This window comes from Protopterus annectens, chromosome 2.part1 (genome assembly GCF_019279795.1).
Source record: "Protopterus annectens isolate FY-2018-M chromosome 2.part1, PAN1.0, whole genome shotgun sequence".
Lineage (NCBI taxonomy): Eukaryota > Metazoa > Chordata > Ceratodontiformes > Protopteridae > Protopterus > Protopterus annectens.
The window spans coordinates 907,310,317-907,323,464 of NC_056729.1; the positions used below are offsets into that span (position 1 = coordinate 907,310,317).

The 13,148-nt window shown below is 42.5% G+C and overlaps 1 protein-coding gene across 11 annotated transcripts in view; it reads left to right on the plus strand.

Moving 5' to 3' along the window:
• Nucleotides 1-13,148, plus strand: part of TENM3 (teneurin transmembrane protein 3) — a 3,803,041-nt gene that overhangs the window by 3,406,274 nt on the left and 383,619 nt on the right. For all 11 annotated transcript variants that reach the window (XM_044062527.1, XM_044062530.1, XM_044062531.1 and 8 more), the window contains one exon: nt 11,880-11,999. In XM_044062527.1, the coding sequence (XP_043918462.1) occupies nt 11,880-11,999 (120 nt within the window). The remainder of the gene's footprint in view (nt 1-11,879; nt 12,000-13,148) is intronic.

Genomic DNA, 13,148 nt, shown 5'->3' on the forward strand with positions numbered 1-13,148 from the left:
ATCGAGACCCATTCAGAGTCCGGTATGCCGCGAGATTCTGCAAGTATTGAACCCATGGATGTCTCTCCCTTGGATGGGTCCGGAGTCGCTGAGCAGGCACCGGCTTCTGAGGGTGTTTTCAGGCCTCAACATTTTCATATTAAACCAACGCCATCATCAAAAACAAGGCCAAAACCAACTTCTATGTCTAAAAAACCGATGCATGAGCCACGTGCTCAGGCCCCTATGCCTAAAAAATAAATGATCAAAATGGCTGAGTATTTAATTACCTTGATCAGGGGTTCCCACCCCCCCCCCCCCCCCCGGCTAAGAGGCCTAGGCAAGGCACTGATTATGAATCTTCAGATCAGGTTTCCATTTCTTCTGATTCCTCTTCTGCTCAGGAATTTTCTTTTCCACCTTGTGAGGACTCAGATGCAGAGGAATCCATCCCTTCTGCTTCTTGTCCTGAGGATTACTCTTTTAGAGAGACTTTGCATACTTTAAGGGAACATTTTCACTGGGAGAGTCAGGATTTCTCAGAATCAAAAAAGAGGCTTAGGGATTTTCTTCTTCTTCCTCAGCATAGGCCTTTGGCAATTCCTCCTGTGTTAGATATTGTTGATGATGTGCTCTTGGAATTAAACATGACTCCTGATTCCCTGCCTGCAGCTCCTAGTAAGCCAGACAGATATTATAGGGTTCCTGACTCCCACACATTTCTTTTCAAAAATCCTGCTGCTGATCCTGAGACTATTTCTTAGGGTCCCAAGGGTGTTAAGGCTTCTACAGTCAAAAATCCTACCCCTTCTGATAGAGATTCCAGGGCGCTGGATAGATGGGGAAAGAAGGTTTATACTTCTGCAACCTTGGCAATCAGGGCTTTAAACTACCAGTTTCATATGCTTAAATATCAACAGCATGTTATGGGCTTACTGAAACAGAAAATTATGTTAATTTCTGTTTGTGTGGAAAATAAAGAGTTACAGGATTTATTGCATTCAGCAGAACAGGCTGGAAAGCATACTTTGCAATGTGGTTTTGATTCCTTGGAGGCCTCTTGCAGGGCCGCTGTAACTGGATATGTGATAAGAAGGCATGCCTGGCTCAAGGAGCAAAATCTGCCTGATCATGTTAAAGCTAAATTGTTAGATGCCCCTTTTCAGCCTGACAGTCTGTTTGGTAATAAGGCAGAAGAGGTTTTAAAGAAAATGGAAGACAAAGCTAAATCTATGCAAACTGTAAAAGATTTCTTGCAAGTGCAGCCACCCAGGTTTAGTAGGCACTGGCCTACTAAGAATTGGTCCTTTCCTGTGTCCAACAGAGCCACTCAGGGCAAACCCAGGTGCTCCAAAGGCTCCAGATATCAATCACAGGGATCATAGAGGTCAAAGCAATGGGATGCCTCCACCTCCAAATCTGGAGGTAACAAAGCACAGCCCTACAGTAAGCAGTCTCAATTACTTTTCTCTGCCATCTCCAAGCACTTATCTTTTGGCAGCCCCCTTGGGGGGAAAACTAGCACTTCATGCTCAAAATTTACCCAGGACAAGTGGGTATTAAACATAGTATCCCAGGGGTACAGATTTAATTTCCACACATTGCCAATTCCAAACAGATGGCCAGATCTGCCACCAAACCAGGTGGCAGAGGCCCAGAAGCAAGTCATGTCCCTCATGGATATGGGGGCTATTCAACCAGTACCAGAAAAGGAAAAAGGACAAGGATTTGATTCAAGACTTTTCCTGGTACCCAGAAAAGACAAATCATGGCATCCAATTCTGGACTTTTCAATTCTAAACACGTTCCTGGACATTCCAAAATTCAAAATGCTGACTTTACAACAGCTACTGTCTATGCTAGGCAAGAATGCCTGGTTGGTAACTCTAGACTTAAAGAGGCATACCTGCATATCCCAATAAGGGAATCTTGCAGAAGATACCTCTGCTTCAAAGCAGGCTTTTTGCATTACCAATTCTCTGCACTGCCCTTTGGCTTATCTACTGCGCCCAGGGTCTTTACAAAGTGCCTGGCACCAGTAATTGCATTTTGCAGACAAAGAAACATTAAAATTTATCCTTATCTGGACAATTGTCTCATTCAGGCAGAGGACAAGTACACTCTTCTTCAACATCTGGCATTTGTAAAAAGGCTTCTAGCATGCCTAGGGTACATCATAAACGAAAAGAAATCACAACTGGTTCCCTCTCAAATAATTACATTCCTGGGTGCAAGCTTGAATACAACTGCCAAGATGGTTTACCTCACGCCAGACAAACAAATTCAGTTGACAACATACTTCAAACAAATGGCAACAAAAACCCAGCTATCTGCAAGACAAATTCTGCAGGCTTTGGGGTTCATGGCATCCTGCATTCTACTAATTCCATATGCGAGACTGCATATGAGGAAACTTCAATGGTATCTAAAAAGCTTATGGAGTCAACATTGTCACAGCCTGGAAACAATGATTCCTCTTATTCCCTGCCTGCAACAGGAGTTTCTTTGGCGGGCAGAGACATGTTACCAAAATAAGGGACTGTCATTTATTCTACCCCCTGCCACACAAACCTTAACTACAGACACATCAGACTATGCTTGGGGGGCCCACCTGGCAGGAAGATGCATTCAGGGCAAATGGAGCCCAAACCAAATGCATCTACATATCAACCAGAAGGAAATGCTAGCTGTTCAGAATGCTCTGACAGCCTTCAAGGACTTCCTTCATCCAGGACAACTACTGATAAAGACGGACAACACCACAATTATGTGGTACATAAACACGCAGGGGGGTACCCACTCCTACCCCCTTTGCAGACTAGCCATGGCCTTGTGGAACACAGCCTTGACTTACCAAATGCATCTTCAAGCTCAATTCCTGCCTGGAAAGCAAAATACTCTGGCAGACAACTTAAGCAGAAATCTTATGGACCCACACAAATGGAAACTGGATCCACAAATCTTCAGCATGTTAACACAAAGATGAGGAAGCCCAGACATAGATCTATTTGCCTCTCCCCAAAACTATCAGTTGGACAAATTCTGCACAAGAACTCATCACAAAAAAGCATGGAAAGTGGATGCTCTATCCTTCAGCTGGAAAAACCCTATGCCTTTCCCCCTCTGCCTCTACTCTCCAAGGTCTTACTAAAGTCAGACAGGAGAAACCAAAAATGATTCTAATTGCTCTGGACTGGCCTCGTCAACACTGGTACCTGCTTCTGAGGAATATGTCACACCTTCCCCCGTGCTACTTGCCTCAAACACCTCACCTATTGTCTCAGCAGAACTATCAAATTCTGCACACTCAGCTCCAAACTCTGAATCTTGCAGCATGGCTAATCAACTAATTTCACCAGCCACATCTCTCAGTAAACCTGTGATGGATGTCATTTTGGAGGCCAGAAGGCCTAGTACTAGAAAATCTTATGCTGATAAATGGAAGAGATTCTGTGCTTGGAACTAAGCACAAGGAATAGACACAGCAAAGCCCAATATTCCTCAGATTTTGCAATACCTAACTGAGATGCTTCACAAGGGCCTATCTTTTTCTTCAGTAAAAATCCATGCCTCTGCCATCTTGGCTCATTATAACACAGAGTCTCCCCTCTTTTCTCATCCCCTGCTAAAACAGTACCTCAGAGGGGCCAAAAATTTAAGGCCTCCCAGGAGAGCGCCAACTCCTGCATGGGACCTCAATTTTGTGCTGGAAAAACTCACCCTACCTCCTTTTGAACGAGCAGCTACTGCGGATATCAGATTTCTTTCTTGGAAAACAGCCTTTCTTTTGGCAGTCACTTCAGCTAGAAGGGTTTCAGAACTGCACGCTCTCATAGCAGTGGAGTCTTTCATTATTTTTTACCCGGACAGGGTGGCCCTCAGGACCAATCCTTTTATGCCTAAGGTGGTATCCAGTGTGGCTCTAAACCAGACCATTCACCTGCCAACTTTCTTCCCAAATCGGCAGAACAAGGGGGAGCAGATTCTGCATTCATTGGATGTACACAGACAACTAAGATTCTACTTAAACAGGACAAAATCTCTAAGAAAGTCTGAGCTACTGGTGGAATTTGCTGCAGGATCAGAGGGGAAGGCTATATCAAAGCAGACTATTTCTAAATGGATAAGCCATTGCATTCGTTTCTGCTACTTGCACCATGGTAAACCTGTGCCCAAGGGGATCAGATCTCATTCCACCAGGGCTGCTTCTACTTCAGCAGCTTTCCTCAGAGGGGTCCCTACTAGAGACATTCTTGAAGCTGCTACTTGGAGCTCAGTTCATATGTTCACAAAGCATTACCATTTACCCCTCTTTTCTAAATCCAGGGAGAGCTTTGCCACTGCAGTCCTGCAGGGCCTTATAGCTGCTCCTAATGCTATTTAGTTCCATCCTCCCATCCATAGCTTTGGGATTCTACCCAAATGTAATGACTACAACAGTGAAACAAGAAGAACATAGTACAGTTGTGTACACTTACCATAAATGTAGATGTTCAAGTGTATTCACTGTTGCAGTCCGGATTACCCACCCGCCAACCCCCTTTCTATACCTTTTCTTTCCTTCACTATACTCAAAAGCCTTTGTGGCGTATTTGCTTTTAGTTGAAGGTAAATTTTATGTTTTCTAAAGTGCATTTATGTATTTATAGTGATATATATATATATTTTTGCTCCCAATGGTGGGCACTTGACGTCTGGGGCAAGAAAAACTGATTAAAATAGTGTCAGCTGCATGTTTTATACCCCTGATGACCTGACGACCTGATGTCATAGAAGAGGAGACAGCAACTGATGCAGGACCCAAGACTTTGTTATTCAGGCCAACTGAGGGCAACCTGCCAGCAGATTATCCAAATGTAATGACTGCAACAGTGAATACATTTGAACATCTACATTTATGGTAAGTGTACACAACTGTACTTTACCCTCCCTCCAGCACCCTGTCTTTCTATACTTTCTACCTATCCTCTTTTTTGGCCATATCATATGGAAATGGTATTTACTTTTTACTGGAGCTGTTTCACACCATTTGCTTGTTATTTTGGGGGCTCCGGACATCTGGGGCAAGGGAAACTGATGAAATGGTATCGGCTGCATGTTTTATACCCCTGATGACCTGACGTCATGGACAAAGCATCTGACGCAATAATTCCAAAACTCTGGTATTCAGGCCAACTGAGGGCTACCTGCAGGCAGATAACCCAAGTGTGATGACTGCAACAGTGAATACACTCGAACATCTACATTTATGGTAAGTGTACACAACTGTACTTTCCATGCCTTTTAGTAGAAATGCTGCTATAAGGAGCAATAGATTATGTTCTGTTTGGACACTCGAACAAAGGATTTTACTCAAGAATATTCCTTGTTTGAAGAAAAGGTGGACTACTTTTCTATTATTCACCTATTATTTACCTGTTCTCAGGTAAGGTTAAACAAACTCTTAAAAATCTCCAAGTTCACAATGTGAGCACTGTAACCCCTCTTGCTCCACTTGGGATGTCTGGCCATATTAGTGACATCAGGTCTCAAAGATGCCTACCTCCATGTACATATTTTAGTAAAGCACTGTCAGAAGTTGAGGTTTGTACTGGTGTGGGTCACCATTACCAGTGTATTTTGTGGGTTTTAGTTTGTCTACTACTCCCAGACGTTTTACAAAATGTATCCAACAGTCATACTTTTTACAGGACCACGGGCATCCATATTTCCCTCTACTTGGAGGACTGTCTGATTCAAGCACATTATCAGAAGGAGATGCAGCTGGCATTGCAGTACACCCTAAACTACCCCATCAGTGTCCTTGAATGAACACAAGTCCAATCTGTTCCCATTCAGAACAGTGGTCTTCGTTGGGGTTCTTCTGTATACCAACTCACAAAATTTTATCTACCACAGAAAAAGAAGGCGTCTCTTTTTGCCTTCTTTCAGGGTATGGTATAGAAACTGATGGCAATAGCCAGGAAGTTTCTGAGTATTCTGGTCCATGTAGCATCCACCATACTCATGGTGCCACTAGTTACATTTCACATGTGGAAACTTCAGTGGTACCAAATGAATTCCTGGGACTAGGAATCACATTCTCTGTGAAGCATACTGTCACAATCCTTCACTGTGTAAAGTGGAATGGTGGCTAGAAGGAGCAAGTCCAGAAAATAAAGGAAGGCTCTTTACACCACCTAACTCAAACCAGGTCTTTAACATTGCATGCATATACCTTGGACCTCAAAGTAGTAGTCACATGGAGTTACAAACAAAAAAAAAAAGAAGATGGCAGCTGTACAGGCTCTCAAAACTTTCAGCACAACCTTGAAACCTGAGATCCTACATGACATGACAGATACAGCTGTGTGGTACATAAAGAAAAGAAAGGGAGCACATAAGTTCTTACTACCTCTAAAGGCTAGCCACTCAGCTTGAGAACTGGCCTTGAAATACAGTTTGCTTCTGGTGGTAACACATATATCAACTCAAGAAGACTACATGGTAGGTCAGTTAAGTAGAATCTCTGCAGACCCACATGAGTGAATGCTCGAGAGGAACACCTCCTTATACCCCAGGGACAATTGAAGAGTACAAGCAATGGAGCTCTGTTTTTCTAAGCAAGGGCAGCTGAGAAAATTCTGCTCCACCGCTCAGTGCACACATGTTTTCTCCTTAAATTTGCTGGGTCAGTTTGTACTTTCCCTGCTATACTGCTTCTTCCCAGTTTAGTTGAAAACCTGAAGCATGACAGACCAGAAATGACTCTAATTGCCAAGACAGGCCCCATACACTAACAGGTACTACAACTACTGCTGCCTTCCTGAAGGATGGTAGTACGTGGTGCATTTTAGAAACATCCTTCTGGTCCTCAGTTTACGGTTGCTCAAAACACTACAATATGGATGTGATATCAAGGACAAGGGGTGATTTTGCCTCTGTTATCCTGAAAGGAATCCTCCAGTCTTGGTCTGAGCAAAGAATCAACAACTCCACCTAAACTGAATATGTTTTGCTTGTCTTCTGTACAAGTTAGAACTGCAGTAGTGAACCCAAAGAACATAGTACAGTCTTAAAGGGAATCTACTGTAAGTGTAGATGTTTGAGTGTGGTCAGTATTGCAGTACTGCTGTAACTGTAGATGTTTGAGTGTGGTCAGTATTGCAGTACTGCTATAAATGTAGATGTTTGAGTGTGCTCAATATTGCAGTACTGCTATAACTGTAGATGTTTGAGTGTGGTCAGTATTGCAGTACTGCTGTAACTGTAGATGTTTGAGTGTGGTCAGTATTGCAGTACTGCAGTACCTGTAGATGTTCATAGGTTCATAGGTTCATACTAGGCTATCTGCCCTAGGGCATTTATAAGCCTAGCCAGAGTGTGTTTGGCTTTCTCCACCCATTTTAAATTAATTTTGCTATGCCCTTTTTCAAGGTTGGTATACTGTGCCTCTGTCTAACAGTGACACAGAAGTGATACCCGGGGTAAACCTACGATCTCCCATCCACTCATCAAGATTCCTCTTGAAGAGAGTCAATGAGGGACTCTGCCTAACCTTGACTGGGATTTTATTCCAGAGTGAAGGGAGCCTCTGGGTTATGAATCTGTCCCTCCAGCATGTCCTATTTATTTCAGTGCTGAGGTTCAAGTCTCTCGAGCACGTAGCTCAATGGGATTTGGATTTTCTGAGGTGTAGCATGTCCATTAATTCCAGGTTGGACATGGCTTTATACGTCGGGCAGCATATGGCATCTGTTTGAGCCCTTTGATCCTCTTGGTGAGGTACTTTTGGGGTCTTTCCAGTTGCTGCAGGTGTCTGGTAAGGTACATCCCAAAAGGGGCATTGTACTCAGTTATGGGTCTGATGAGGGATGAGTAAAGAGGCATGATGACCTCCCCTGATCTAGATGTGAATCCCTTCATGATTAGGTGGGCTATATAAAATGTTTTTCTAACCACTTTGGCCACGTAGTTGTCAAATGAGAGATTGCAATCAACTTGGGTCCCCAGTTCCCTAATTACTTCTTCTGTACTTGATGGATTACCACCTATGAGGTAATTTGTGGGCACTTTGTTTTTGCCATACACTTTTTGGCATTTAGCTTGAGGCCATGGCTCTGGCACCAGTTGCCTGTTTCTATGAGGCCCTTTTGGAGGATGCTTGTGTCGGCTGGAGAGTCGATTATGGCGCCCAGTTTGCAGTCATCTGCGAACTTGGTCAGCCACAGTCCTTCCGTGTTGGCCTGTACCTCCGAGAAATATATACCGAGCAAGAGAGGTCCCAGAACTGAGCCTTGTGGGACGCCACTTGTAACTGGTTTGGAGTCTGACATGGCTCCAGCAATTCTAACCATGTGGGTTCTGTCCTTGAGCCAGTTTGCAACCCATCTAGTGACATAGGGGTTTATATTTAAGCTGGTGAGCTTATCTATAATGCCCGAGTGGGGTATTGTTTTGAAGGCTTTTGCGAGGTCCAGGTAGGCTGTGTGGACCACCTTCCCCTCGTCAATGGCCTTGGTGACTGTTTCAAAGAAATCGACCAGGTTTAAGAGGCAGGATCTGCCCTTAACAAAGCCGAACTGGGTAGGATCCAGTGTCTGTAGGTCCACAATATCTTTATTTATGAGGTCCATGATGATCCTTTCCATAGCTTTGCAGACCAAGCTAGTCAGGCTTATGGGGCGATAGTTTCCAGGATCCGTTGAGGCACCACCTTTGTGAAGAGGGACCACTGTTGCTGTACGCCACTCTTTGGGTACATATCCTGTAGTAAGTCTGAGATTGAACAGTAGTTTTATGTTTGGGTTTAGCTCTTCTTGGAGTTCATGTAGAACGCAGCCCGGGACACCGTCTGGTCCACTTGATGCTGTGTTTTTTGCTTTGGAGAGGGCGGCTCTTACCTGAGCATCTGAGATGTCAGGGGGGCAGCACTCTGCTGGGATAGATATTTTCCCTTTTGGTGGGGAAGGGGGGGGAGAAGTTTGCGCTGAACCTGTCAGCTAGGATGTTGGCAGTGTCTGTGGGTTCGGTGTATTTTTTGTCATTTTGGACTAATTCTGAGCATATCTGGGTATTCCCACCCAGGTTCCTAACATAACTAAAGAAAGCCTTGTGATTATCCTTAGTGTCCTGTGCAATTTTTCTCTCGAAGTTGGCCTTAGACGATTTTATGAGTGCCCGTAGTCTTTTGCTAATACTGATCAGAGATGCCTTCCCTTTTTGAGATTTTGCTCTATCATGTAGTAGCTTCCTCCTTCTATTGTATAGTTTGTTTATGGCTGGGGTCCACCAGACAGGACGTCTGCCTTTGGAGGATTGGGTCTTGGTTTTATTTGGGATTGCATGATCCATGCATTCCTGAAGGTGTTCATAGAATGCGTTTATAAAGGATTCTGCGGTCTGGGCCATATTTTCCACAGGCCCGGGGCTTTGAAGGATTCCACCTCAGTTTTGAGGAGTGTGAAATTTGCTTTAGAGAAGTTTTTCACTGTAGTTTTCTGGGCAGGGGTGGGGTCGGGATGTGAATATCCAGTGAGATTAGTTTATGGTCTGATCTTACCAGTGAGGGATACACTTCTGGTCTGGAGCATAGAGTCCCCATGTTGGTGATGATCAGGTCCAGTATGTTTTCCCCTCTTGTGGGAGTGGTAACAAGTTGTTCCATAGCATTTGAGTTTATAAATTCTAGGAACCTTTGGGCTAGGGTGTTGGAGCTAGAGTAATGCTCCCAGTCTATGTTTGGTTAGTTGAAGTCGTCCAATATAATGGTGTTTGGAGAGACCTTCATATTTTCCAGTGTTCTCAGGAAGGCCGAGTGGGGTTCCTGGGTTTGGGAGGGTGGTCAGTATTGCAGTACTGCTGTAACTGTAGATGTTTGAGTGTGGTCAGTATTGCAGTACTGCTGTAACTGTAGATGTTTGAGTGTGGTCAGTATTGCAGTACTGCTGTTACTGTAGATGATTGAGTGTGGTCAGTATTGCAGTACTGCTGTAACTGTAGATGTTTGAGTGTGGTCAGTATTGCAGTACTGCTGTAACTGTAGATGTTTGAGTGTGGTCAGTACTGCAGTACTGCTGTAACTGTAGATGTTTGAGTGTGGTCAGTATTGCAGTATTGCTGTAACTGTAAATGTTTGAGTGTGGTCAGTGTAACTGTAGATGTTTGAGTGTGGTCAGTATTGCAGTACTACTGTACCTGTAGATGTTTGACTGTGGTCAGTATTGCACTACTGCTGTAACTGTAGATGTTTGAGTGTTTTCATTGTAACTATAGATGTTTGAGTATGGTCAGTATTGCAGTACTACTGTACCTGTAGATGTTTGAGTGTGGTCAGTGTTGCAGAACTACTGTAACTGTAGATGTTTGAGTGTGGTCAGTGTAACTGTAGATGTTTGAGTGGTCAGTATTGCAGTCTGGTTTCCTTCCTCCTGCCCTACTACTGCAGTGGAACCATAAGGGGCTAGTTTGAATACCCTTATACCCCTTTCCCCCTTCACTCCTATTATAGTCATGTAGTCATCTCTTTGCTCCAGTTTCCCAAGGTGGGTTTATTTATTTTATTTATTTATTTTACATTTGTTGACCGGGCTAGTCTAGCTGGATATATGTCCATTTTCAGTAGAGGCCCGGGGATATAAGCTCCATGAGAACAAAATCAAAACGTATTATGTTTATATTCTCTTATGTCACAGGCTGCATCCTTGTGGTAAGTCAAATTAGCAGCATATGATGTAGGGCTCTGTTTTGCTTGGACAGTAAGAGCAAACCAAATACAATGTGGGCAAATACCATCTATATACTATGCACATGAAGATGTCTGAGGTGAGGCTATGTAAGCCTAGTTATGTAGGAAGATGGCTTAGCTCTAAAAGTCAAGAGTAGATGTCAAATACAGCTAGTGACAGTGTTGGATTACATCAGTTACCGTACTCAAACATGTACAGGTATGGCAAGTTAATTCAGGGCCATAGCTAGGTCATCTGGTACACCAGGCTGTTTCCCAGACTAGCATGCCCCCAACCCAAACATGAGGACCACAAAAAAAAGATCTTTATTCACTAATTTCTGCAGACTATAAATCAGTCACATTTTGTTTCTTCTGAAGTGCACTGCCCTAATTTGTCCATTCTTAGGATTTTTACATGCATTCACCGTGTATGTTTGATATTTTCCTTCTACAGTTTCCTGAATACTGATACACCATCCAAGAATAAAATGTCTGTAGAGTCAGTAATTCAGTGCGAGTACTTGGAATTCTTAACACTCTGAACTGTATATTGTTGTTGTTAATACGAGCTGGCAGTTTAAGCAGCTATGCAGAAAAAAAAAGAAAAGCTGCAAGAACCTAAAATAACTAGTGGCTGAAAGCAGATGTCTTGCATCTCACAGTTAGAATGATGGAAGATGATTTACAGCGGAGCTCCAAGCTCTGCAGTAATTTAGGTGTGTTAATGCAGTCAGTCACAGCAGTTGATTAAAAGTTGCTGAACAAAATGTACCTCATTGCCCTTTTAAATGTTCCATTTCCTGGCCCCAACAGGTTTACGGATTGCTTTAGAAATAATTGTAGGACCATGTCTTTTTTTGTTACATAATTATAAAAAATATAGCATATGGTTGAAAAACAGGGTAGAGTTTATAATTTTTTAATGACTCGTCACTGAATTATTGATCCTGATAACTCCCTAGAGAATAGCTTGCAACAAATTAAAATGTAAAATAATTTCAGAGGCACTTAGAGAATATAAATTATATCAAGTTAAAAGGGGCAGTGGCTTGGGAGTGTTTTCTGTACTGATTTCATGAATAACAATGGGCTGCGTATTTTTAAATTACATTACCTGTAAATCATGCCTGTAATTGTTGTCAGGGAAAACAGATGCGTACTCTAATACTTGTCTCTTTTTTTTTTTTTTCAGCCATGCATCCGTTATTAGGGGTCAGGTGCTAACAGCTGATGGAACACCTCTCATTGGTGTAAATGTTACATTCTTACATTATCCTGAGTATGGATACACAATTACTCGTCAAGATGGAATGTAAGTTGGTCTGTTTTTACACAGTAATTTATAAGCACTTCACCTTCAGTGGGATTCATTATGAAAAATAGCAAAATAGCAATGGATGCAGGTTTCATCTGTTAGGAATTGCAGGATTCAGAAACTTTCTATAAGTAAATGGAATTTAATGACCAATCACAGCAGTAGTTACCAAATGTAATTTCACTGACCAGAGGCCTGGATATATGAAACATAATTCAGATTAACATATTTGCGTATTCTCATTTCCTTCGGTTATTGAGCACTGGTTTCGTTTTTTTTTTTTTCCTGCAAGGTTACTCCATGTTTGCTTGTTTTCTATAGTCTTTCAAGTGTCGTTTCTATGAACCTATGCATCTGCTGTGCATTATTTCATACATGCAAGCAATACATTAGAGTTGCCACCTGTGTAAACAGTGTAAATACAACTAAATGCAAAGCTACCGAAAACGTAATAAAGTCCACACTAACAGCCAGCAAAGAACAAAACAAAAAATAAATATAAATTATTTAAATTGTTTTTGGAGTGCCCTCACACCCCTTAACTTGTAATAACAGAAATGAGGTGCAGACCCTGTTTCTTGGTTAATAGGTCAGTAAAGTATAACATTTTTTTAAAAAGTAAAGCAGAGCACAGAAGGGAAAGTAAGTAAAATAGCTGTATTCACTAAGGAAAGCACCAAGTCAACAGAGATGGTGGGCAACCAGGGAAGGAGGGAGAAAGAGAAAGGTAAGCTGAGTATGAATTATTTACTGACCCTCAAACAAATTGCAAGGAAGGAACAAGGAAACATAAGATTCCTGAGAATGACCTTTAACAAAGCATTTTGGTACACTGTCATACTAAACAAACACAGGCGCCTGACAGTACTGGACTGGATTCCATACTAAACATACACCGATGTCTGACAGTACTGGAATGGGTTCCATACTAAACAAACATAGTTGTCTGACAGTATTGGAATGGGTTTCATACTAAACAAACACATATGTCTGACAGTACTGGAATGGGTTCCAGACTACACAAACACTGATGTCTGACAGTACTGGACTGGGTTCCATACTAAACAAACAGATGTCTGTCAGTACTGGAATGGGTTCCATACTAAACAAACACATATGTCTGACAGTACTGAAAGCGGTTCCATA